This window comes from Myotis lucifugus, unplaced genomic scaffold, assembly GCF_000147115.1.
Source record: "Myotis lucifugus unplaced genomic scaffold, Myoluc2.0 scaffold_156, whole genome shotgun sequence".
In the NCBI taxonomy this organism is placed as follows: Eukaryota; Metazoa; Chordata; class Mammalia; order Chiroptera; family Vespertilionidae; genus Myotis; species Myotis lucifugus.
The window spans coordinates 2,788,446-2,813,847 of record NW_005871204.1 but is presented as its reverse complement, the minus strand read 5'-3'; the positions used below and the strand labels follow the sequence as shown (position 1 = coordinate 2,813,847).

General features: G+C 44.7%; 1 protein-coding gene across 2 annotated transcripts in view; it reads right to left on the bottom strand.

Annotated features, from left to right (window-relative positions):
- Positions 1 to 1,628: 1,628 nt before the first annotated feature.
- BEST3 (bestrophin 3) overlaps positions 1,629 to 25,402 on the bottom strand; it is a 38,479-nt gene continuing 14,705 nt past the window's right edge. Inside the window, exons 5-10 of one of the 2 annotated variants that reach the window (XM_006095474.3) lie at positions 24,322 to 24,476; positions 22,577 to 22,654; positions 22,321 to 22,473; positions 18,494 to 18,574; positions 15,300 to 15,451; positions 1,629 to 2,884 (exon numbers count right to left, since the gene is read on the bottom strand). In XM_006095474.3, the coding sequence (XP_006095536.1) occupies positions 1,966 to 2,884; positions 15,300 to 15,451; positions 18,494 to 18,574; positions 22,321 to 22,473; positions 22,577 to 22,654; positions 24,322 to 24,476 (1,538 nt within the window). In that variant the 3' untranslated portion in view covers positions 1,629 to 1,965. Of the gene's footprint in view, positions 2,885 to 15,299; positions 15,452 to 18,493; positions 18,575 to 22,320; positions 22,474 to 22,576; positions 22,655 to 24,321; positions 24,477 to 25,402 lie in introns of those variants that run through there. The other variant, XM_023759463.1, reaches the window with a different exon arrangement.

Here is a 25,402-nt window from a genome sequence, read left to right as displayed (position 1 = left end):
GGGGCGCGGTTGCCAACTTTCTTCTTTCAGGAAAATGAAGAGGACCATGGCCGGGCCTCCAACGTGGAGCAATGCCCTCTTGTATGCATGTATTAAAGATGCAGGTAGCCCAGCCGGCTTGGCTCAGTGGTTGAGAGTCGACCTATGAACCAGGAGGTCACGGTTCGATTCTCGGTCAGGGCACATGCCCGGGTTTCAGTCTGCAGTGTGGGGCGTGCAGGAGGCAGCTGATCAATGATTCTCTCTCATCACTGATGTTTCTATCTCTCTCTCCCTCCCTCTCTGAAATCAATAAAAATATATTAAAAAAAACCCCAAAAAGATGAAGGTAGACTTCAGCAGAGAGGACCGAAGGAGGCCTCCAAGGCTGGAGAAACACAAGCATGGTTCTCTCAGGGCACCCTCCCTCCGGCGTTCTGGGCAAATTGCTGGCAGATTCAGGGCCTTGCAGACGGCACAGCGCAGGGAGGGAGCTCACCGGCTAAGAGTATGGGCTCCTGAGTCAGAAACCTGGGTTTGAATCTGAGCCCTGCACTTCCTGGCTGTGTGGTTTCAGTCAAATTATTTTACCTCTCCAAAGCCTCTGGTATCTTCATCTTGAAAATGGAGACGACAGTATATCAGCTCATAAGATTCCTGTGAGGATTAGTGAGGTCATCTGTGAACTTTCCGTGCTGTTGCCTGGAACACTGTGAGCACTCAGTACATGGTGGCTATTAGGGTTATTTTATTTCTTAAACCTTATGTAGTCAAGCTTCATCACATGACAGAAATAGTGAGAGCAGCACTCATAAGACATGGCTTTCCAGACAAAATTGGGAGCCCCCCACTGGCAGCCACCCCAAGAGCTCCTTGGAGTGAGTGAGTCCCAGTCCCATCCCCATGGTGCAGTCCTGGACCCCCTAAACCTCCCAGCTCCAACGTCCTACCTCATCCCAAACAACCTGGCAGACACAGTAACTGGTCCCACGCTGTGACAAGTTTGGGATTTTGGCTTTAAGAGTTCGAGTTAAACACGTTCAAGCTTTGGTATTCTTTGGTTCCATAGCATGTGGTTATTTCAGTCTCATGCCCATCTTGACTTCAGTTTTGTCCAGTGTTCCAGGCCTCAGAGTGGAGGCGGAGAGAAACCGCCATGGCTGCCCAGGGTGCGGGCTTCCATGGACTCCCACCCTCTCCGCCGAGGGGCTGGAAGTGTGTCAAGTGGATTTGTTGACATCTTCGGTTATTCTGTGGGAGGCGTTGCCAGTGCCTCACATTTGGAAAATCATGGCAAAAAGTAAGCAACCGAGTTGGCAGGTGCAAATACTATAACCTGCAAGGTGGGACAGAGTGGAGTATTAGGGAAGGAGCAAGACTAGGAAGGAGGGAACTAGAGAAAGATGGGAGAGTAAAGTAGGAACAGAGAAAAATGAAGCGGTGAAAGGAGAAGAGGAAATGAGAGATGAAGCTGAAGCTTAAGAACATGGAAGCGATGATAATAATAGGTTAGAAGGTGGGAGTGAAGTGGTAGGAAAGCCTCAAACAAAAGCTCGTCATTAGAAGGCAGCTTTTGAGGCATTTTACGAGCCATCTCCCTGTCTTTATAATTGAAGAAAAGAAGAAGAAAAGGAAACAAATAGGGAGTTCTTTGTCTTCCTATTTGGCAAAGCCAGGGGGTTGTGTTATGATCTCTAAGGTGCTTCCCAAAGCTGACAATCTATGGGTTTATAAGTCATATATGTATTCAAGGCTCCTTATTTGGTTAAGATACATCACTGCGGTCAGGGTAGCGTCCGTGGAAGCCCCGCGGTGGTGGATGATGCAGATGTGCTGGATTTTCTTAGTTGAAAACGTCCGGATCATAATGCCCTTCAGAGTTTTAAATAGCTTATACAGTGTGATTGCTGTTTAGAAACTGACCAGTCCTTGGCATGTCCTGCAACTCATGCTGAACCTCAGGGAAGGGACGGATGGAGACCAGCACTAGGTCCTGGCGCTCGCTGGCTTTCCTCCGGGCGACCCGTCCGTGCGCTCGTTGGTAAATTCTACGATGTCCGTTTCCTTGGTGTCCAGAGTTTCCATCAAATACAGCAGGTCGGAGGAGGCTCGCGGGCCAGCCACGAAGTTGATGCCACTGGTCTCGGAGGACGTTTCCGGGTCGAGCAACGGAGGCGGCTCGGGGTTGGCGGGCTCCGGCCCTCGGCCCTCCAGGGAGGTGTGGCTGGACTCCAGGAACCCTGGGAGGCTCCACCTTTTGGGGTACGCGTCGTTCGCAAAAGGGTCTTCCTCGGGGGCAAACGGGAACAGGTCTTGCTCAGCTGGGGCTAAGACAGTCTGGGGACTGGGGCCTCGGGGAGGCGTCCCCTCCCCCGAGGGGAACACCATCAGCCTCAGGGGGTCCCCGGGCAGCCCGGGGCCCATGGGCGGCACCCCGGTGAACTCGAAGCTCTGGATGGAGGCGGTGGAGTCCCCCAGGTCCTCGGCCGCGGGCCCCGGGGCGGTGATCCGCACCTCGGGGACCTGCGGCATTTTGACGGGGGAGGCCCTCATGCTGGGCTGCGGGGTCAGGCTCTGCAAGGTGCTGGTGCGGCTGGTCTCCCTGATGGTGGACAGCTCCCCCAGGCTGGAGTGCAGCGCGGGGCTCCCCTCGGGGGCCAGGTGCTTCCGGGCGCGGCGGGCGCCCCTGGAGGGCACGTCCAGCAGGTCCCTGGGGGGGCTGAGGTCGCCGGGCGGGAGGAAGGCGGAGCTCTCGCTGGCCTGCCGGGCATAGCGCCGGCCGCGCGTGCTGCCCGGGTGCTCGTGGGCGCTCAGGAACCGTTTGACCCTCCTGATCATGGATTGGCGATGGCCGTGCTTCTCGTAGTCCAGCCACTCCTCGCCCGGCAGGTCGGACCCAGAGAGCCTGAAAGACAGGAGGGCAGAGGTGGGCAGAGGTGCCTCTGGGGCCTGGCCCGGGGGCAGAGTCTCAAAGCGGAGGACACGTTGGCATTTTTGAGTTAGGGATTTGGAGGTGGTCGGGACGGTGCCTTTGACTTGAAATAGTCTAGCGGAGGGTCTCAGTTTTTGGCCACGGGATCTTTTTTAAACTCTTATAAACTGGCCCAGCCCGCGTGGCTCAGTGGTTGAGCGGGGACCTCTGAACCAGGAGGTCACGGTTCCATTCCAGGTCAGGGCATGGCGGGCTCGATCCCCAGTGTGGGGCGTGCAGGAGGCAGCCGATCAATGAGTCTCTCTCATCACTGATGTTTTTCTCTCTCCCCCTTTCCCTTCCTTTCTGAAATAAAAAAATAAAAACAAGACAAATGATTGAGCACCCCCAAGAGATTTGTTTATGTGGGTTATAGCTATTGCTATTTACTCTATTAGAAAGAGTTGAGGAATAAAAACAAAACAACAACAAACACCACAGGAAGAATATACAAGCACACATTCCCTTACCTAGTAAGTGATTACATCATCACCTAGCATGTAGCCTCTGGAAAATTCCACTCCACACTCATGAGAGTGAAAAAGGCAAATAACATTTCAGTATTACAAAGGTGGTTCTGCAACAGCTGCCAGCGCTGTATGATATATAGGGAAGTTGTTAAGAGAGTAAATCCTAAGAGCTCTCATCACAAGGAGAAAAATTTGTCCCCTTTTTCTTATTTTTTTTTCTCTTTATTGTATCTGTATACATCAAACCATCATGCTGTGTGTTTTTTTAACTTATACAGTGATGTATATCAATTTAAGGACTGGGGTGCTGGGGATCTGCAGGAGTCCCCAGACCACACTTTGAGAATCACTGATGTAGAGATTTGAACATTAAACAAAAAGATATAGTATGTGTTCTTTCTCCCTTATTACAGATGAACAAAGGTCATATTTTCCCAGGACCCATAAAACTCCCCAAACAATGGATCATAGCTAAATTCAAGACAGTGCAAATAAGAGCTAACATTCACTGACCTCCCATGAGGTAATTAATTATCACAGGAATCATGTGGGTTGGTGTTGTTATTGCCATTCACACTGTACAGATGAGGAAGCGGGCCCAGAGAGAATCGTTAAGGCGATGTAGTAGTGAGGGCCAGACCCGGAAGTCTGACTCCAAAGTCCTTGTCTTTACTCCCCTTGATACAAAGCCTGAAGAGGCAGTGTGGGCCTTGTGGAAGGACTCACACTGAGGTTGGGCTCCTCGTGTGATTAGTTTGATAGATTTGCTGTTGTTGAGAATTTTTAACATTGAAGACACAAAAAACCTTACCCTCTTTAATCTTCCCCTCCAAGGCTGCAATAAAATGGATAATTGAGACAACAGTAAGGGCTATAGGGTTGTAAGGCCTCTCCTGCCTCAGATTACATGGCTGTTGGTCTCACGTCTCTGTGGATTTACAGTCTTAATGAGGTTTGAAGAACTACTGAAAGCCGTGCCCTTAAACTGCCAGCGCTTGTGTTGGCTCCGGGAGCAACAGTGATTGGGCCGTCCCAGGCCAGTGTTCACAGTGACATCCATGGTGACAAGATGCTTTACTATGCCAGGTGCATTTTATGCGACACAAGGAAAAGGTAAGGACAGCGTAATATTGGTGTAACCTGAAAGGGCAAAAGGGCAGCCAAAAGAAAACTTGGTTTCTCGTGTTGATGAATAACGAATGGGTGATTGAGATGATTAACTGGCTAAATGTCCTGGGATGGCATCCGATTACAGCCTCGCGCTGTTATTCTAAAGCCCCCGCAGTGCCCTTGGCTACCGGATAGCCTCTGGCCCACTCTCCGCTCTGCATGGCTCAGATTCTGTTACACTGACTTGAGAAACGCAGACTCATGCTTCAGCAGCCCCGGTGACCCGGCTGGTTGGGTTTCATTGGGTCATATCTCCAGTCACACTTCAGGAACCCATGTCATCAGGGAGTTCTCCAGAGGAGCGACAAGCGCAGTTGTTCACTAAGATTGCCTCGCTGGATGGATGGGCTCTGGGAATCGAGGTGGACAGGCCTCTATCCTCCATTTGGGATCTGAACTTTTTGTTCAGGATCTGTTTGCCTTAGCGCCTTCTAAACCACACAACCTTGTAAGAATGACAAAATCTTCTAGGAAGGAAATGTATTATTATTACTTTAAAACTTCAGGAATCCTAAAAACAACAACACCCACACTTTCTTACTCTGCATTGATGTGGTGGATATGTACATTCAACTGAGGCAAAACGATTAAGGCCCTGGGTCACAAAGTGGAGAAAAATACACTGGATGGAAAAAGCAAACTGCAAAAAGGCCAGTGCTCTCGCTAATGATCTACCGATTTACCAACCGACATTGAGACCCTATTGCACCTTCCTGCCTCGTGAAACAGTGGTGTGGACACGTGAGATCTAGCCACTTACCCAACCAAATTTATTCAGCACCTACCAGGAGCCAATTTGTTGCATTAAGTCCTGTATAACACAATTTAAAAGGAGAGTGAAGGCATGTGCAGCTGGCCCTTGAACAGCGTGGGGGTTAAGGGCACTGAAAATCTACCTATAACTTTGGACTCTCCAAAAACTTAACTGCTAATGGCCCACTGTTGACCAGAAGCCTTATCGGTAACAAACACCCAATTAACACATGTTTTGTATGTTACATGAATTACATATTATCTTCTAACAATACAGTAAGCTAGAAGAAATAAAATGTTATTAAGAAAATTATGAGGAAAATAACGTTTACTGAATAAAAGTCCCCATGTAAGTGGACCCATGCAGTTCAAACCTGTGTTTTTCCAGGGCCAATTGCATAGAAATAACTGAATTTGGAGCAAAGAAAGTGTTTGAGTTGGACTTTTGATACTGAGTAGGAATCAGACAGGCAGAGAAAGGACGGAGTACTCCAGGTGAAAGAAGCGACTGGGCAAACAGGGTAGCAGGACAGTTTAGGGCAGTGGTGGTGAACCTTTTGAGCTCGGCGTGTCAGCATTTTGAAAAACCCTAACTTAACTCTGGTGCCGTGTCACATATAGAAATTTTTTGATATTTGCAACCACAGTAAAGCAAAGATTTACATTTTTGATATTTATTTTATATATTTAAATGCCATTTAACAAAGAAAAATCAACCAAAAAAATGAGTTCGCGTGTCACCTCTGACACACGTGTCATAGGTTCGCCATCACTGGTTTCGGGTGTTTGTGAGGAAGAGGAAATACTTGAGTTTGTGTGAAGCACACAGGATAGCGTCAGCATAGAGGTAGAAAGGTCGCCTCGGGCTGTGATATGAAGGGTCTTACATGACAGGGAGAGGGATTTGGAGGAGGCAGTGGAGAGCTTGGATCGTCTCTGAGAATGGACGGCAGATCTAGAGTGCGCCATTTGGTAGCAGTGTCCAAGCGGGAACAGCTACATGGAAAGCAGCATGAGAAACATGACTGGGGAACTTTCCAAACTGTTAGTCAGAAAACGGGTCTTCAGAAGGACACTTAGTGGTCTGTGTTCTGGGGGGCAGTTTTATGAATCTCACGCTGAAGTGATGAGGGAAGCCCTCCAGGCTCTCTGCTACCAAAGAGCAGTGTGACCCCCTCCCCATGAGGAATCTAATGAACCTTCTTCTAAATGACACCTTCCACGAAGGGTTCACTGCCCACACACTATGCCCCTCTCCTGTGTCTAATAGCCCAGGTTCCCAATAGGACAGCAGAAACTGTGGTTTAAGAGCAAAAGAGTTTAAGGCTTAGAGCATACAGAATAGCATGTAACTTAACACCATCAATAGGTTCTATTACTTTAAGTGAAATGATAAATAAGGAAACCAATTTTCCTATAGGCTAATTGATAGAAACAAGAGTTAAGTTCCCACAGCATCTCATAAACTTTATAATAAAATGATGTTGAACGAGATGACATTCTTCAAGGACCCGCTGTACTTGAAAATATTGTTTTATTTCCCAGTTGGGAGGCTTGGGTGTATTTTTTTAAGGTCCATTTAGACTTTCTACTTCCCCGTATTTGATTTTTAATGTGTACCCGTAGTATAGGGTTAGTATAATTCTGAGGCCCAAATACAGTACCACTTAAAATACCCCCAAACAATTACAGCAGAAATATTATATGATAGGATGTCAGAACCCTCATTATGTTGCTATGTATTAGAGAAGGTCAGCTGGAAAAGCTGGGTCTTAGATTCTGGAATTCACTTGGACTGAGGTAGGCAGGTAATTAGAGATAGGGGGACATTCATGGAAAGAACCGTGCAGCCATTAGTGCCCAGAGGTGGAATTTGAGAACTGCCTCTGTGGTAAGAAAAAATGATTTATTTTGGGACCTTGCAGATCCAGGATTGCTGCTGTCCAGGCTGTGTGACCTTGGGAGGCCCACTGAACCTCTCTGTGACTTTGGTTATCTGGTGACAGGTTTACCTTACTCTACCTGCCTTGCAGGTTGTTTGGGAGTCATCTGTATGTGGAAAAGCTTTGAAGAATAGGACGGGTATAAAAGGAGCTCTTTCAATGACTGGCAAACCTTCAGAGGCGGTTTTGGAATCATCATTGACATCTTGCACGTGATTGGAGGAAATGATAGCGTCTGCTTCAAGGTCACTTCCTTTTCTCCTTCAAGCGTGTTCTTTTTTTTTTTTTCTGAGACTTTTTTTTTTTATTGCTTAAAGCATTACAAAGGGTATTACATATGTGTCCTTTTTTCCCCCCCACCCTTGACAATACCCCGGCTCCCCCTACCCCCCAGTGCAAGCGTGTTCTTTAAAAAATGTTACTACACCTTGGAGCTGCCACCTAACAATGAACACATTAGAAGGGATGACCATAACAGTCATTTAATAGTAAGACTAAGGCACTGGGTAAATGAAGAGGAAATACAAGGATGAGAGGAAGCTGGACTATTTGAGGGAAGGGAGATAGAACCAGTCAGGTGGGACTGCCCTAACTTTGCCTCTCAATGTTGTGTTTTGTGCCATTTGCAGACATTGCCAAACCCTGCAGCACACATTTATTGCACAATATTAATCATCCACACTGAAATATAGAAAAAGTGAGCATGGGAAAGGTTGTGCCATGTATTGTGCTATTTTTAAAAATATGTTTTTATTGAATTTTAGAGAGAAAGGAATGGAGAGGGATAGAGAGATAGAAACATCAATGAGAGAGGAACGTCATCGATCAGCTGCCTCATCATCGATGGGCTGCCTCCTGCACTGTCCCTAATGGGGATCGAACCCACAACCTGAGCATGTGCCCTGACCGGGAATCGAACTGGCCACCTCTTGGTTCCTGGGTCAGCGCTCAACCGCTGAGCCACACGGGCCAGGCTGGGCTATTTTTGAAAGGGACAAGAAGGCTAGGTGCAGGAGAAAGAAGAGGTTATGTTAAGCTTGTCAGGCTAGTTTAGTCCAGAAGGAGGGAAAGCGTCACTTATTTCTACAGGTCAGGTAATTGTCTGGATTGGCGTCTGCATTCTTACTTTAATTTCAAGTGTCAAAAAAACAGCCACCCAATTTTAAAAGATCTCTATTGAGCACCTACAAAACCATAAGCCCCACAGTCTTCTTTGCCAATGACAAATCTCTGAGAGCAGCAGCAGCAGCAGCAGGAGTTTAATGAAGGCCTCTTGCAAAGGTACTTGGGCTGGTGAGGGGTGCAGAACACTGTCTGCTTCCTGTGGCCATAACAAAGAAGAGGCAGGAGACAGGCGGCCCCTTTTCAGACTGCCTGGGGTGTCTCATATAGAAAGACCAAAAACAGTGCGGATGACACTCACAGAGCAAATGCATTTTTTTCGAAGCAAGCTTCCTGCCAAGCAACCCTCGTCCTAGAGCAGCGGTTCTCAACCTGTGGGTCGCAAACAATGAAAATACATCCTGCATATCAGATATTTACATTACGATTCATAACAGTAGCAAAATTACAGTTATGAAGTAGCAACGGAAATAATTTTATGGTTGGGGGTCACCACAACATGAGGAACTGTATTAAAGGGTCGCGGCATTAGGAAGGTTGAGAACCACTGTAGAGTGATTAGGGAAATATAAACTTCAAAAGACGGAGGGATAAAACTGGGTGATGCTTAATTTTTCTTCTCTGTGCCACTGTGAAAGTGGTGTTTTGACAATTTAAATTCTAATAATAGGAGGTCATTTTAATAGAATCAAAATGAGAAATTTAGGAAAACGATACTTAATATGAGTTCTTCTCTCTTCAGATTTATTATTTGCCAATTGCTAGTGTCCCCAAAGTCAGGCGACTGCGTTGGAGGGAGCCGATCATTTGTCTGAAAATCTGTCAGGACAAAGAGGCACAGTGTGCGGAGGAGGTTTACTCACCGGCAAGGCGAAATGTGCTCTTCAAACCCATTAGAGGCCAAGCTGTTATTTTTAACCTTCTGCACTGCAGAGTCACCTCAAAGCTGTAGTCAAGGATTTGTAAGACGGGCAAGGTAACCCTCACACGGAGCTGGGCGGTGTGGGGCTAAGCATTGTGGGGACAGTCCAGTGGACGGAAGGGTGTATCTTCCCAGCCCTCCTCTCCGCTCCCCTGCTGGGGACACTTTCAAGCCAGTGGAGCATCGTGAGAGGAGCGCTTAGCTCAGAAAGCTGCCAACAGGGCTCGCAACCCTACCGCTGCCTCTCTGTTACCTCTGCTTCAAGGTCACTTTCTTTTCTCCTTCAAGCGTGTTCTTTAAAAAATGTTACTGCACCTTGGAGCTCACAAAATGAGAAATTTAGGAAAATGATACTTAATATCAGTTCGTCTCACTTCAGATTTATTATTTGCCAATTGCTAGTGTCCCCAGAGTCAGGGGACCAAGATAAACATATCATGCCTGCCCCACGTTACAACTCTGGTTATGCTCCTCTGACCTCCACTGGCTGATGCAAAGAGAAATAATGGCCCCAAATAGAGATTCACCTAATGGCCCCCACCTTTCAATACCATTGTGCTCTATAGTTTTGTTAGAGAAGAAAATTAAGCCATCTGTACCTCTCGTATCATTTAGGAAGTTAGAGCGCCAATGGTGGCCCCCATGTCGGCATATGAGAGAGCCCCCGAGTTATTTATAAAATTATAAGCTTAATGCTTGTTCATGTCCTTGGGAGGTTCCGTCTCTCCTTTCTCTCTGGTGCATTAAGTGCAAATCAATGTTCCAAGAATACATTTCTGTTCAAGTTAGTGATTCAGAATTCAAGATATTCTTGGTTGTTTGTGATACACCGATGCAATATTATGTTTTTCCTTGTAAAGTGAAAAATTTTAAAACAGTTGGCTAAGAAAAGATTACCGAATAAAGCATCCATCTGGAAATATACTCAACCATCCTAAATAATAAAAGCGTGTATGCAAATTGTCCCCTCTGACTGGGAGTTGTCTGGGAGTTCGACTAGGGAGTGGGGCCAGCCAGGGGAAGGGAGGAAGGACCCCAGCCACTAGGGACTCTACCAGTGCAGGAATTTCGTGCACTGGGCCTCTAGTACTTTAATAAAGTCTTTCTTTGCTAAAATACATATTTTGGTATATTTGAACTAATATCATTAAGAATACTTCTAGTATATAATTCTAAATGCTCTGTACATATTTGTATAATTGCAAAAAAGTAATTGTATTATTGCTACATATTCTTAGAACTTTGGAATGAATAGAGAAGTAAAAGTCATTATTTCTGGGTAAGTGGTTACAGTTTCACAGTAACACATAAATCTTAAATTCCTCAACTCCCAAATAGGAATAAATTTCTACAAAAATTTGAATATTTTTCCTCTTTACTAAGTGGATCCTTAATTGGCTTCATGGACACATTGCTTAAGATCACTATAAGTGTGAGATGTTGACATGTTTGAATCATGGCAGAAAGCCGAATAGAACAGACTTCTTTACACAGGATTGCAGTCAGCAGTCTAAGGTTCACAGGCGGAGCGAGTGCTTTTAGATTCAGACAGAGTGAGCACAGCTCCAGGTGTACACCTCATACCCTCATGACACCCGTGAGCGATCCATTTCATAATCAGCGACAGCCTTCTCCAGGACTTCGAATCCTTTGCTATGGTTGGGCATTTTATTAGGGTTTACCAATGCCTTTAAGAAATTATTGCTTCTACACTGTTGGTCATTTTGATTTTCAAGACAGGATTAAAGGGAGTTATGAGACTTCAGGTTTTTAATTTTCATATATTCCATTCCTCAGAGACTTAACAAGTTGTGCTAATTGATAATCCCAAGCATTTAAAAAATGATAAGAATTTTGGAGCAACTTGTGGCTGTATAATTGAAGACAAGCATTCTACCTCAAGGCAGCTGTGTGGTAGGCTAGGCCTGCACCTTATTTTTTGTTGTTTGTTTTAAACAGAAATTTATTTTCAGCAATGGTAGCTTGAGTTTAAGCATTGTAAGTTTGTTTTGGTGAAGGGAGGTTTATGAAACAGAGTGTTTGCTTCTGGTATATTTGAACTAATATCATTAAAAATACTTCTGATCTACTATATAATTTTGTTGTTGTAAAAGAACAACCATTTTCATTTTAGAACTTGGGTGTATTTTATGAACAACTCTTCTTTTGATTGTTTTCAGGCATTTTAAAAATCTTGGTTAATAGGGTCTCCATGGCTAAACTAATGAAAAGATGCCTTAATTAAAACAGCAGATCAGAAAGTGTTTTACATTATGACAAAAGATTATACTAATCAGATTCAAATGATATCATCTCAGCTGTATAATGGGAAAAGAGATCAACCAGAAAGATTTCTTTTCATTGCTCAGTTAAGTTATAACATAGTTTATTAAGTGGACAGTACTGGCCAGAGAATAATCAACACTATTTATTAGATGCTCAAGACAGGTATATTTATGAAAATTAATATTTTTGTAATTATAATTTCTATTTTGGGTGCTCTGTTCAGATTTTCAACTGGCCTTTTTTTCACTGAAAGTGGTCATTCTGAAGTTGACTTTTAATATGCTCCATACAAAGATTGGGAGATAGAAATTCAGCATTCATATTGTGCTAGAAATTATAAAATATAGTTTTAAAACAGAAGCTTTTTGGCCTCAGATTGGACAGAGAAAGATGGGCCTTGTTAACACTTCCTTTGGATTAAGACATGATGGAGATTGGCTGTGGTGATCTCCAGGTTCCTGCTTCACTAGCTACACAGGCACCATCTCCCACCCCCCTCACCACATCCGGTTTCAGCTCCTTCCCTCCTGCTCAGGTGCCCAGGCCCCCTCCTAGGACCAGCCCGGCCCCTGCCTTCCTGTGTTTTCTCTAGGACCTTGCTCTGTCAACCTCTGGCTCCTGTGTCTTCCTTATTCTCCAGCGGACTCCTTTTGCTCAGCCTGTCTTTTTTCCTCCTTTTTCCAGAGCAAGAATATTTGTATTTTGTTTCTTTATTACATCTTGCTTCATCTTATAAAGGATTTGAGGTGGCTTATAAAAACACATACAATGCAATAATGTATGAAGTTAGGCTACGATAGGAGAGCTAGAATAAGGAACAACGGCAAGATGAGACACAGCACCTAGAAAAGCAGCCCCCAAGCCCCACAGACTTTCTAAAGGTGGGCTACAGATTTGCTTCTCAGCTGTCAGCAGCCAAATGAAAAGGAGACCATCATCAACGTTAAAACTCAGAGTCTGTAACAAATAGTGGAAGGTTGCCCAGAAGAGGCAAAGCTCTCTTCTTTCCCACTGGTGTCTGAGATAATTTTTCCCCCATGAAAGGTCTGCTAAGTCATAAAGTGGACAGTCCTACAGTAAATAGCATAAGGAGTCTTCATGGATCTGTTCAAACAAGGCATAAGGCAATTGTAAGGAACAATGGCAGGGTGGAGGAGGCAGCTTCCCCTTTCCCATCCTGAAGTGATATAAAACCACTAAAAAACATACCACCACCCTTGACTTCATGAGACCAAAAAAAATCTTTTTAACTGTCAGGCAAAAACAACTAAGTAGACACTCAAACTGGAGCACTGGTAGCACCTGCAGACTAACTAGAGGCCCCCCAATAACCCCCTGCCCGCCAGTGGGGCTGGGTTCTCTTCTTTTACAGATTAGCTCTTCAAATACTTAGAGTTAATCAATGATGGGAGTGGAGGGGAAGGTTAAAGCATATTTAATGACCTAAAAACAAACTCACTGAAGAGCATCTATTAATTTTCAAAATTGCAAAGGTTGCCAGACATCCATGAAACTGCCACTGCAGAATGCATTAAAAATGCTGAGTCGTGCAAACAACAGGACATTACTATTCCTGGAGACTGAGCGACTGGCTGGGGTGGGGACGAGCTCCCTGGCCTGGAAGAAGCTCTGGACAGCAGAGTCCAGGCTCAGCAGTCTCTCTGGAGGCAGGAGCTAGTCTAGCGTAGGCACCTTTCTCTAAGGTGTTCTTGAGGAAAGGGCAAATCTCCTGGCTCCTGAACGGTCTTATTATACATATACCACAGCGCCTGGCTTTCTGCTTCGTCATCCTTTCCTCTGGCTCTTGAAGGGCTTTCAGCCTCAGAAACTCCTTGGGAGGAGCATACAAATCACTGCTTATGGGGTCAGGAGACACTCGGCTAAGAGGAAAGCCTTACAGAAATGGGACTGAAGCTAGATATCCTGATACAGTGTTAAAAACAAGACAAACGGGTGGTGGTGGAGGAGGTAGAAGAGAGTATGGGGTATCAATGGTGATGGCAGGAGACTTGAGTTGGGGTAGTAAACCCACAATACAATATACAGATGATATATTATAGAATTGTGCACCGGAAACCTATAGAATTTTATTAACCAATGTCACCTCAATAAATTTAATAAAAAGAAACAAAAACAAGACAACAAGCTTCAAGTTGCTTATGCTAAGCCCCACATCACCAAATGGAGCCTTAAATATCGTTCCAGCTCTCCCAGAGATGGGATCTTCAACCAGTCCATCTGGACTCACCAGGAGAGCACTCAGTAGATAATCTGCCTGCTAGGCCCCCACTATCCCCTGAAGGAAACCTCGCAATGACCAACTTGCTCAGCTGCCTAGTGCAACGACTTCCTTGTTCCTGCTCCCTCTGTCTATAAAAGTCAGTTCCTCAGGGCTCCTTTCTACCTCTTAGATTGAACGTTGCCTAATTCACGAATCACTGAGTAAAGCCAATAGGGTCTTCAAAATGTGCTCAGTTGAATTTTGCTTTTTAAATGATAGGGAAAGAGGAGGGCTGAAAACTGGGGGGAGGGGAATGAAGGGTCACAAGTGGCAACTACAAAATGCAAACCCAAGTCTGTTCCCTCGGGGAGCAACAGCCACTCTTTGTCCAAAAGTCACAAGAAAAATTCCACAAGTTTTTTTCCTTTTTCTGTAATGTTTGGGAAGGCTCCTTACTTTTCTAAATTTGTCCATATTCTTTTTAAGTTACTTGGAAACTGTGGCATCTGCCTTCAGCAAAAATACTTAAACTTCCCCCCTATTCACACATTTCTTAAAAATCAAATACATTATCAGGTTTAATAAAATTATTCAAGAACTGTGCATGATTTACTTCAGGCCTCAGCCCATTTATTTAAAGCTTATATGTAAGGATAGATTGTTATGTTAAGACCAGGAAACAGAGATTGATTTACTATATACTAAACACAGTTGGGTTGAATTATAATCTTTTAAAAAAAATCGTTATCCAAGGATATGTTTATAGATTTTAGAGAGAGGAAGAGAAAAAGAGAGAGGGAGAAACATGGATGTGAGAGAGAAACATCCATTGGTTACCTACTGCATGTGCCCCCGCCAGGAATCAAACCCAAAACCTAGGTATGTGCCCTGACCGGGAATCGAACTGGAAACCTTTTGGTGTACGGGATGATGCTCCAACCAAGCCAGCTGACCAGGGTAGGTTGAATTATAATCTTAGGGAAAACTTTTGATAAAACTCATTTAATTCTTTAAGATTTACTTGTCTCCAAGTAGTCTAACACAGTGCCTGCACATGGTACATGCTCAATAAACATTTATTAAAAAATGCATCTAATTATGATAGAGTTAAGTAATAAAAGACTACATAATTAAACTATCTTCAAATTGCATGGGGAAAAAAAAGGATAGTTTCACAACTATTGGAAAAGTTTGCTGTGGTACAAAAGCAATGTAAAAATGCAAATTGCCCCAAAACACACACACACACACACACACACACACACACACACACACACACACACCATATTTAAACCAGAAACTACATCTCTTTACTCTTTAACTCCCTTGGGTATATTAATTATATATAAAATTTGTAAGATACTGTTAACTGAAAGTTGTAATGAAAGTAACGTCAAGAACATGGCAAAAAAATTATCACTTCTTTTCTAAACAATGATGATTTTTTAAAAAATGCACTTACGCCATTTGGACTGTTGACCCCAGAAATGAGGGTATGCAGTAGTCAGCAGCTGCCAGTGTATATGGGGGGCGAGCAGCAGAATCGTCCCAGTAGATGTCTTTCTTCATCTTGGGTAAGCTCATGTGCATTTCATCCACAGCTAAAAGAGAGACCTGAAAGCATTGTTGCGTGTTAGAATAATCCAGATGTGAACTGTAGAAAGAAAGCGAAGACGTTTCGGAGGGTGGATGGGAGTTGGAATGGGATGCAGCACAGCCCGATGAGTGAAAATACGAATGTCTGTGGTTCATATTTGCTGCAACCAGGGCCGCTGCAGAGGGTGGGGCTGTGAAACCGCCCAGACGAGGCTCATCAAGCCACATGCCTCCGAGTGGAGCTGCTTCTAACCTGGAGGCATGAGAGGCACCGTCTTCTTTGCTCAGAGTTACCACACTGCTCATCCTGACAGCACCCACAAATCCCAGATATTGCAGGAAGCCGAAGATCCTCAATATCCCACGCTGTGGATTTCATAAACACCTTTATACTTGACTAGAGGCCCGGTGCATGAAATTCGTGCACTCGGGGCAGGGAAGGGTTCCCCAGCCTGTCCTGTGCCCTCTCACAGTGCGGGAGCCCCACGATCCATCTCCCCAAAGAGGTAGGCCCCGCCCACGCATCCGGGGCTCCTTGATGGATGGCCCCAAAGAGGTCGGCCTGAGCCGGGGGTCTTGGCTCTGCACTGCGCGAAGCTGCCAGGACCCGCACACAGCCTCCTGGTGATGGACTGTTACGGCGTGAGGGCATCACAACATGAGGGCATGATGACCACATAGGCTTTTATTAGTATAGATATCATTTCTTATATGCCTTGAGCTTTTGTTTGTTTGTTTGGAAAAGTGTATCAACACCCTATCCTGCTTGGGGCTATAGTGGTCTCTCCTCTTTGACAATCTGATGCATGAGTGACTTATTAACCCTCTGGGAATCCAAGTTTTACAGAGTGAGTGGCTTAGGCTTCCTCTCTAGCAGACTGACAGTGTGATTATTGAGGGAGGCGATGGAGATGATGTGACCGCCAGGTGACCCAGGAGCTGGACCTGGGCAGTTGGAGGCTCCTCACCTAACTGTCCTGTCCTTGGAATGAATGTCCTGGTCACAGTGGAGCTGCTCTCGGGGATGCAGGCTGGAGAGAGCAACGTGTTGTTGAGACAATCATAACAATATACCTGACGGCACCCAGCCAGTTAAGGCCTCTGTATAAACTTTGAAGCTTCTGCCAGGTGGGTGAGGACATATGCTGATCTGGTGATCAACCAAGACAAGCCTCGTATGTATGTAAGTGTCCCATTGCTTATTAAACCTGCTGCCCGCCAATCTGGAGTGGCCTGCCTCTTCCTCCAGTCTCTCCTTGCCCTCCCTGTACGGGGGCCAGTTTTCGAACCAACAGTGACCGATGGTGAAATGTTTGAACCTGATTAAGAGCTGAGTAAGGGCTCAAAACAAATAGATGAGCTGAAGGCCTTCCACAGGCTGTGGTTCTCATCTTATGCTGGTTCTTCATGGAAAACCTCTGTGGGATAATGCTTCAGGGAAGGGGCCGAGGTCCCCTTGGTGCGATACAGGCGGATCTGAGATACGGGCCAGTGTGGCCCAGGCTCCCAGTGTCCAGCTGATGGACATCCGATGGCAGGGACCTACGTGACGTGAGTTTGGGAACTCACATCAGATTGCGTCTGGCTGCCATTATGTCACTGTTAACTTCTCTGGGTGGCAATGAAAAACAGATTAAAGAATGCATTAATATATTGTTTTGTTCTGAGGTGGAAGAGGCTGTATAACATCTATATATAAAAGCCTAATATGCAAAGTGTTCCCTTGGGAGTTCAACTGACCAGGAGTTCAATTGTTTGCTATGACATGTGTTGACCACCAGGGGGCAGTGCAGAACGAAGGAAGGCTCTGGCCGGCGGCCAGCACCTGGCAGCTGCTAGGGACCCTACCCATGCACGAATTTTGTGCACTGGGCCTCTGGTTAATAATAAAACTTAAAAAAGAAAACTGGCTTGAAATTCTACTTAAAAGGGGCTACATTTCTCTGGAACTGAGATTCAGGAGCTGTGAGGTTTCAGAAGGTCCTTGGGCAACATACTGAAGGGCCAAACCCCTTTTATTTGTGGCTAACGGTCGGGCCAAAGTTCAAGGGCCTGCATTCAGGATCTGTTTGGATTTAAAATGGCACAAGTAATTTGCTATTAACTAGAGGCCCAGTGCATGGATTCATGCACCGGTGGGGTCCTTCAGCCTGGCCTGTGCCTTCTCACAATCCAGGACCCCTCAGGGGATGTTGGACTGCCAGTTTCAGCCCGGCCGGATGTAGCAGTGCGTGAAGCAGCAGGCAACCAGGGAGGAGCCCAAGCCAGGGCTGGGTGCCACTCCCACTCATCCCAGCCCCTGCTACACCTGCCGCTGCTGCTACTCAGTAGTGCTGCCACAGAGGTGGGAGAGGCTTGTGCCACTGCAGCAGCAGCGCTCACCAGCTGTGAGCCTGGTGTCTGGTGCCTGTAGGTCAGCTGAGCATCACTCCTGCTGTGGGAGCACACTGACCACCAGAGGGCAGTTCCTGCATTGAGTATCTGCCTCCTGGTGGTCAGTGCTTGTCATAGCTACCGGTCAGATGGTCACTTAGCCTTTTATATATAGAGATATATATCCTATATAATAAAAGCCTAGGTGGCATCACATGTGATGTCATCACAAGATGGCTGTCACAAGTTGGCCACCACAAGATGGCTGCCCTCACGTCATCACAAGATGGCCGCCACAAGATGGCCGGCAGGGGAGGGCAGTTGGGGGTGATCAGGCCAGCAGGGGAGGGCAGTTAGGGGCGATCAGGCCTGCAGGGGAGGGCAGTTAGGGGTCATCAGGCCATCAGGGGAGCAGTTAGGTGTCAATCAGGCTGGCAGGGGAGTGATTAGGGGACAATCAGGCAGGCAGGCAGGTGAGCAGTTAGGAGCCAGCAGTCCCGGATTGTGAGAGGGATGTCTGGCAGTTGAACATCTGCCGAGGGGTCCCAGATTGGAGAGGGTGCAGGCTGGGCTGAGGGACAACCCCCATGCACGAATTTTGTGCACCAGGCCTCTAATATATATATATATATATATATATATATATGGAAAGGAAAGGAAAGGAAAGGAAAGGAAAGGTCATCTCACCTGCAAATTTCTGTCAATGCACCAGTTCGTTTCAAAATCATCATCATCTTCTCCAAAAGGGTTGATGAGCTGCTCAGCCACCTGCAGTTAGAACACAGACCAAGTCAGCCACGATGCTGTGAGGACTCAGAGTGAAGGTTGAAGAGGATGCCTGTTTCACACTCTGCTTTCTGTTGTCCCTTCCATCAGATGAAGCCTCGAGGGGAGTGGGTTGTTGTACAGATGCAGATATTTACCAACAAACGAGACCCGACTCTCAGACCCGGAATGACGCACCTGCACAGGCAGGTTCTCAGTGGATCTATTTACCCGGTGGCACTGCAGGCCTGTGCAGAGAAGCCATGGGCTTTTAGAAGTCCTATAATTGATTTTTAGGTACAAATCAAACCTCTGACTATGGAAGGAGCCCTGACAGTGTGCGAGGCACTGCACCAGGCACTTTGAGGGGTGCACAGCCTGCGCTCTTAAGGAATTTATGAAGGCCCAGGTGTCGAGACAAAATGTAAACATGGGGAAGGTTCAAACAGCAAAGAAAGACAAATCACAATGAACGAAAATAGTACAAGGAGCTTTATAATTATTGGACATAACTGTTAAATGAATGAGTCCAAGAGCTAGTAAGTCATAAAGCTGGAATTTGTCTTACTTAGTTTTACCCTAAAGGATTTAGTGAGTTAGTTTTCCCACTGGGAACAGTTTAGTAGTTTCTTATATATCTTACAATAGTTGGTCAATATTATACGTTCTTACCATGCTCCTGAATTGAATAGCCTTCTTGATGAGAGATTTAGATGCCAAATATGATTCACCTGTTAGTCTCATTTTTTAGTAATTCCCTTTGATTTTTATTATCTGGGTGTGTGAGTGATTTTTCATTGGGCCTAAATGGGAAAAATTTACAAGTGTATAAAATAAAGGCACTATTGATTAGTAGTTTCTAGATTCTGAGACTATTTGGTAGAAAATCTACCTACTTATTTTTTAGGATTTAAGTCTAACCACTTCGAGGAGTTGTTCTCAGCCTTGGCTGAACAGCAAAATCACCTGGGGAGCTTTTAAAATGAGTGATGCCTGGGTCTCCTCCCCCTGAAATTCTCATTTAATGGGTGAGAGGTTGAACCCAGGCATCGGTGTTGGGTAAAGCCCCCAGGAGACTTCAATGAGTGGCCAGGGGTGAGAACCACCATCTCCCTTATTCTAAGGGACAGCCCTAGCCAGGGCCTGAATCAGTCAGCCTCATAGAAGCATCCATGTCGAGGTCCTTGACTGAAAGTTCTTAAGGGGCTCTCTGCCCTTTCTTGTCTGGGGGTTTCCTTAAATTACATGGGCAACTAGATAGGTCTTGAAACTGTTTTTGTTATATTCAGAATTTCACTTTTATGGGTAGAGTCTACATTTAACTACCAAAATGATACCTATGCCTCTGAATTAACTATATCACAAAAGTACTTTTTCACTTTCTTAAAGGCTCCATTTCCATCAAATAACTGAATAATATACTGTTCATAAGGTTAGATGAATTTTCTACACTGTGAAAAGAGTGATAATTATTAGAATGGTGTAGACAAAACAGCTGTTTAGAAATTGAGATACAATCTGTGGTGAGAAAACTCACTTCTCTTAGGGCTGCCTCTCTCTTAATGGAGCTAAGATTGGCTTTTCATATGTATATATATTTTAAAATAAAGAATCAATTTTTAAAAAAAAATATATTTTCATTGATTTCAGAGAGGAGGGGAGAGGGAGAGAGAGATAGAAACATCAATGATGAGAGAGAATCATTGATCGACTGCTTCATGCACACCCCACACTAGGGATCAAGCCTACAACCCAGGCATGTGCTCTGAATGGGAATTGAACTGTCACCTCCTGGTTCCTAGGTCGATGCTCAACCACTGAGCCATGCCGGCCTGGCTCATATTTTTCTTTAAAAATATTTTATAAAAGAGCCCAGCTGGTGTGGCTCAGTGGTTGAGTGTTGACTTATTAACCCAGGAGGTCACAGTTTGATCCCCGGTCAGGGCACATGCCCGGGTTGCAGGGTTGATTCCCAGTAGAGGGCATGCAGGAGGCAGTTGATCAATGATTCTCTCTCATCATTGATGTTTCTTTCTCTCTCTCCTCATTTCCTCTCTGAAATCAATAAAAATATATTGAAAAAAATTATAAAAGAAAAAAACATTAATATTTTAGAGAGACTGTCAGAAGGCAGGAACTAACTGTTTCTTGTAGGCTGGCCAAACACCTCACATGGACACAAAGCAAGACTACAAATCTCAGCACTACTCAGGGGAAAGAACAGAATGATTAAACATTTGGGCCAATTTTGGTGATTTTTCTGTTTATAAAAATAGAGTCTAGCCCTGGCCGGATAGCTCAGTTGGTTGGAGCATCATCTGTACACCAAAAGATTGGGGGTTCAATTCCCAGTCAGGGCACATACCTAGATTCTGGGTTTATTCCCCAGTTGGGGCCAGTATAAGAGGCAACTGACCGATGTTTCTCTCTCACAAAGATCTCTCTCTCTCTCTCTCTCTCTCTCTCTCTCTCTCTATATATATATATATATGTACATATAGTTATATATAGTTATATATATATATATGTATGGAGACTTTTTAATATATCAAAGCTCCCAATGGGATAAAATTCATCATTTTGGCAATTTTTGTATCTTGAAGAAAATTTGAGAAATACATGTAAGTCAACTAGTGCTTTTTAAGCATCTTGTCAGGAGGGTAACATGTGTTAGCCCTGCAGTGTAATAAAATATGTACAAGTTTAAAAAAAAGGAATCTGTCATCTGGTTAAAAATGTTTTTGCCATTTGTAAAGAATATGCCTTTACTCTTTGGAGTATAATTTGAAATGCCAACATAATTCATTGTTTTTCTGGTTAAGATTTAAACCAATGAAAGTAAAGGCACCTGCAGGGAAAACGCTGCCACAGCCTGGAAGACCTCACCGATGCCCTCTGACAAGCGGCTGTTTGGAAAGTCAGACACCTGGAAAGTCTATGTTATTAACGCCATCTTCAAACTGTCATTAGATTTCAATTAACCTAATGCAGCCAAAGACTCCAATTTCTTTTTTCATCACATACTGTACTTCTGTTTTGGACGTTCCCCAAAGAGATGGAAGGATCAGAACTCTGATATCTACACATACCTCCAGGAGGAGTGGGAGGAGGTGCTGGTGGGAACAGTGAAAACTTGACACTGATGACTGGACAAGTCGTCCTCACTGTCCTAACCTGTTTTCAATTCACTGGCAAACCAGATGTTGTCATGAGTTCTTGTGTTTCTGGTTTTGATTTCGATGAATTCTTCTCTGAGTCTCAATTCTGGTTTTGAAAATGGGGTGCATTTAATATTGAGACAGCTAGTGGGATTTCAGGGAATCACAGCGAACTATTTGCAGAGTCGAGCAGAACCAAGATACAAAGCTTCTTATTTACTCTCTTCTACTGTGTAGTTGCTTATCACAGTACAAAACAGTACAATGAAGATACAGTTACTACTTTACTTACATTATTGTAATCCTAGTGGGAGCACACAAAGACTTAAAAAATCAATAGCCATAAAAGAGTCTTCTTGTAAGCTCTTTGCATAAAGGAGCTGCTTCAGTTGCTGGAATAGGTACTCACCACATCCCTGACACTTTAATCCCTGGATGAAAGGGAATAACATCTCTGAGCCATTAAATGTTAAATCTATCTTGGACTCACGCAGGAATGACTGGCTAGACTCAGTGAAGGATCAGCATGCAGAGTTTGGCACATGAGAGAGATTACAGAGTGGGTCTCACGACTCTGAGACCGTTGACTACCTTGAGCCATCCGGCATAGAAGAAGAATTGTAGGAGAGTAAAGATTGGAATGTAAAGATCTAAGTCATGCCCAGCGTAGCCTTCGGTGGGATCCAAAAACTGGCGTCCAATCAGGCACGCAAAAAAGAAGGTGTAGACAGCCAGAGTGACAACCTGGAATAGAGAGAAACCCAAGTGAGAGCACAGCGCTGGTGGCCCACAGCCAGTGCCAGAGGGAGCAAGCAGAAATAAAAGTCATGTGCACGGCATTTGATACCTGGGTGTAAACCAGCGGGATCCCAACCCAGTCATAACCGAATAAGAGGCTGCACCAAGAGCGGTATCGGTTCATTTCCTAAGTCAGAAACAGATAAAATATGATTTACTAAAATGACGGGTGTGGTAATCAATATTTAGTAGGATTAGGAATGTGGCCATGTCTTTTATGACTATATCTGTGAAACAAGGGGACTTTGCAAAGCTAATAAGTTGGTTCTGAACACCACCCCAAAAGGAAAATTCTGAAAATAACAAGCCATGAACATCATTCAACAATGTACAAAAAGAAGTACATTTGAATATATGTATATTAAATATTCAGATAAGTTAGGACTTTATAGAAGTATCTCCTACTCTATTGAATCCATAATTTCCAAAATGATGTTGGTCCAAAGTGGTGATGGGAAGGCAGTGGTTAATATTTTAAACTAGAGGCCCAATGCATGAATTCGTGCACCAGTGGGGTCCCTCCTCCTGGCCTGTGTGATCAGGCTGAAACTGGCTCTCTGACATTCCCCATGGGGTCCCCGATTGTGAGAGGGCGAAGGCCAGGCCGAGGGACCCCACCAGTGCGCAATTGGGGCAGAGGAGGGATGTGGGAGGTTGGCCAGCTGGGGAGGGACTGCAGGAGGGCTCCAGGGCATGTTCAGCCTGTCTTGCTCAGTCTCGACTGGCGGGACCCCAGCAGCAAGCTAAGCATCTGCCCCCTGGTGATCAGTTCACGTCATAGCAACTGGTTGACCAGTCAACTGTCTGCCCCCTGGTGGTCAGTGTATGTCATAGCAACTGGTTGACTGGTTGCTCCCTGGTGGTCAGTGCATGTCATAGTTAGCAGTTGAGTAGCCTTAGCATATCATTAGCATATTACGCTTTGATTGGTTGAACAGCCGACTGGTCGACCGGACACTTAGCATATTAGGCTTTTATTATATAGGATAAGTCATTTCTAGCCATTTTGGTATATTATGTGGAGATATTTTTGTTTGTTTTTCTGTTTTTTAAACATGCTTACCATAGATCTTAGAAAAAAGAAATAAATCTATCCTAACCCTCCACCCCTGCCAAATAAGGTTGCTTATATTGACAGAAAATCTATCTTTCTTTGAAGCAGGAAGGACTGGGATCCATTGACTCCCTCCTCACCCCCCCTCCCCTGCCCAATTGCACATAAATTATTATCTGAGACTGGAAGGAAGAGTTCACTTTTATTCAGAAGCTATTTTTAAATCATTCACTCCTCTTAGCCTAATCCAGGCAGGAGACTGTCATGGCACAAATCTATCTAGCTCTTACATTAATTTGTTTCTCAGGTGAATTCAGGGTTATTTTGTTGAATAAAAACACAATTTTGTTTCCTGGAACATCTGAAAAGCTGGCTTAACCTTGAACTATTCCAATTTGGGGAACTGACTGGGGAGGTCCTGGAGCCAGGGATGCAAATATGCTGTGTGGGCACCAGATCCTGCAGAACCCTTGGCAGACACTGCCAATCAATCAAGGGACACTTTCCTACAGAGCACATTGCAAGCCCAATACTGTTAACACAGAGTTTCCAAGCAACCAAATGCCAATCAACCTGAGTTAGAACCTGTGTGCTGTCCTGTCCTGCATGCTGAGGGTTCTGAATTAAACAAAGCAGGTTCGCCCTGGTCCAACCTGTCACATCCAGCTCCCTCTTGGTCTCTGATTAGCATCGTGTGTGTGTGTGTGTGGGGGGGGGGGGGCAATTTATGATGTACTTACAGTCATCAATGATTGCAGATCAACACTGTCTCTGATTCTACCTTCCTTCCGGGCTTTCGCTGCCAGATTTCCAAACCAGATGAATGGAACCCAGTATTTCAAATGAGGAGACTTGAGGTGGTCAAATAATTTTCTTTCATCTGTTGTCATAAAACCTTTGTACAAAATAAAAATAGCTGGATTATACAGACTTAGCTTAGCACTAATACATTGCCATAAGTATTTCAGTGTCTACTATGTGAGTGTATAATGGAGGAATATTAAAGAAATATCGAGGTTCCTGTCACAAGTACTTTATACTGTGTTAGAGATAATGAGTGCCTGCGCGCGCACACACACACACACACACACACACACACACACACACGGGGCGTGAACACACAACTTATGCTTCACTACATGAGGCAATGCATGTTGTCAATCCTTGACAGAGATGGCCAGTAGGGAGTAAGGCCATATTGAGTGTGGCCCAAGCATCTGGGGAAGGTTTCTTCTTTAGGTTTTGATCTACTCATCCAAAATTGGGAATGAGAACACTTAGAATTGTTAGGATTAAAAGAATAAAAGGTGATAATGTATACAAAGCATTTAGTGTAGTGTGGAAACATGGGCCACATGACTCTTCTCCTGACCACTCCCTTCCAAGTCTTAATTAATCAGGTCCTCATCTGTGAAGCCTCCCTCCCCGAATTTCTCCGCTTCAACGCTCCCACCACCGGCTCTCTCTTGCCGTGCATGATGGCATGTTACACAGAAATGTTTCCCCTGCAAAGTTCCTTGGGAAGGACAAGAGCATATTATTTTCATCATTCTCACAACATTTTGCATCTACTTGAAAGGTACTTCTTTAAGTGTGTGTGTGTGTGTGTGTGTGTGTGTGTGTAACACAATTTGCTTGAGTTTGCAGAGAATTCTCTAAGCCTCGGTTTTCTTATGTGTAAAAGAGAGATGATAATAAGTACTTCACTGAGATGTAGAATTACCTGAGATGATGAACACATGTCAAGAGGCTGACAATGCTTAGCACACACTTAGCACTCAGTAAGGGCTGAAGCATAATGTACTATGTGAAACTTTAGCT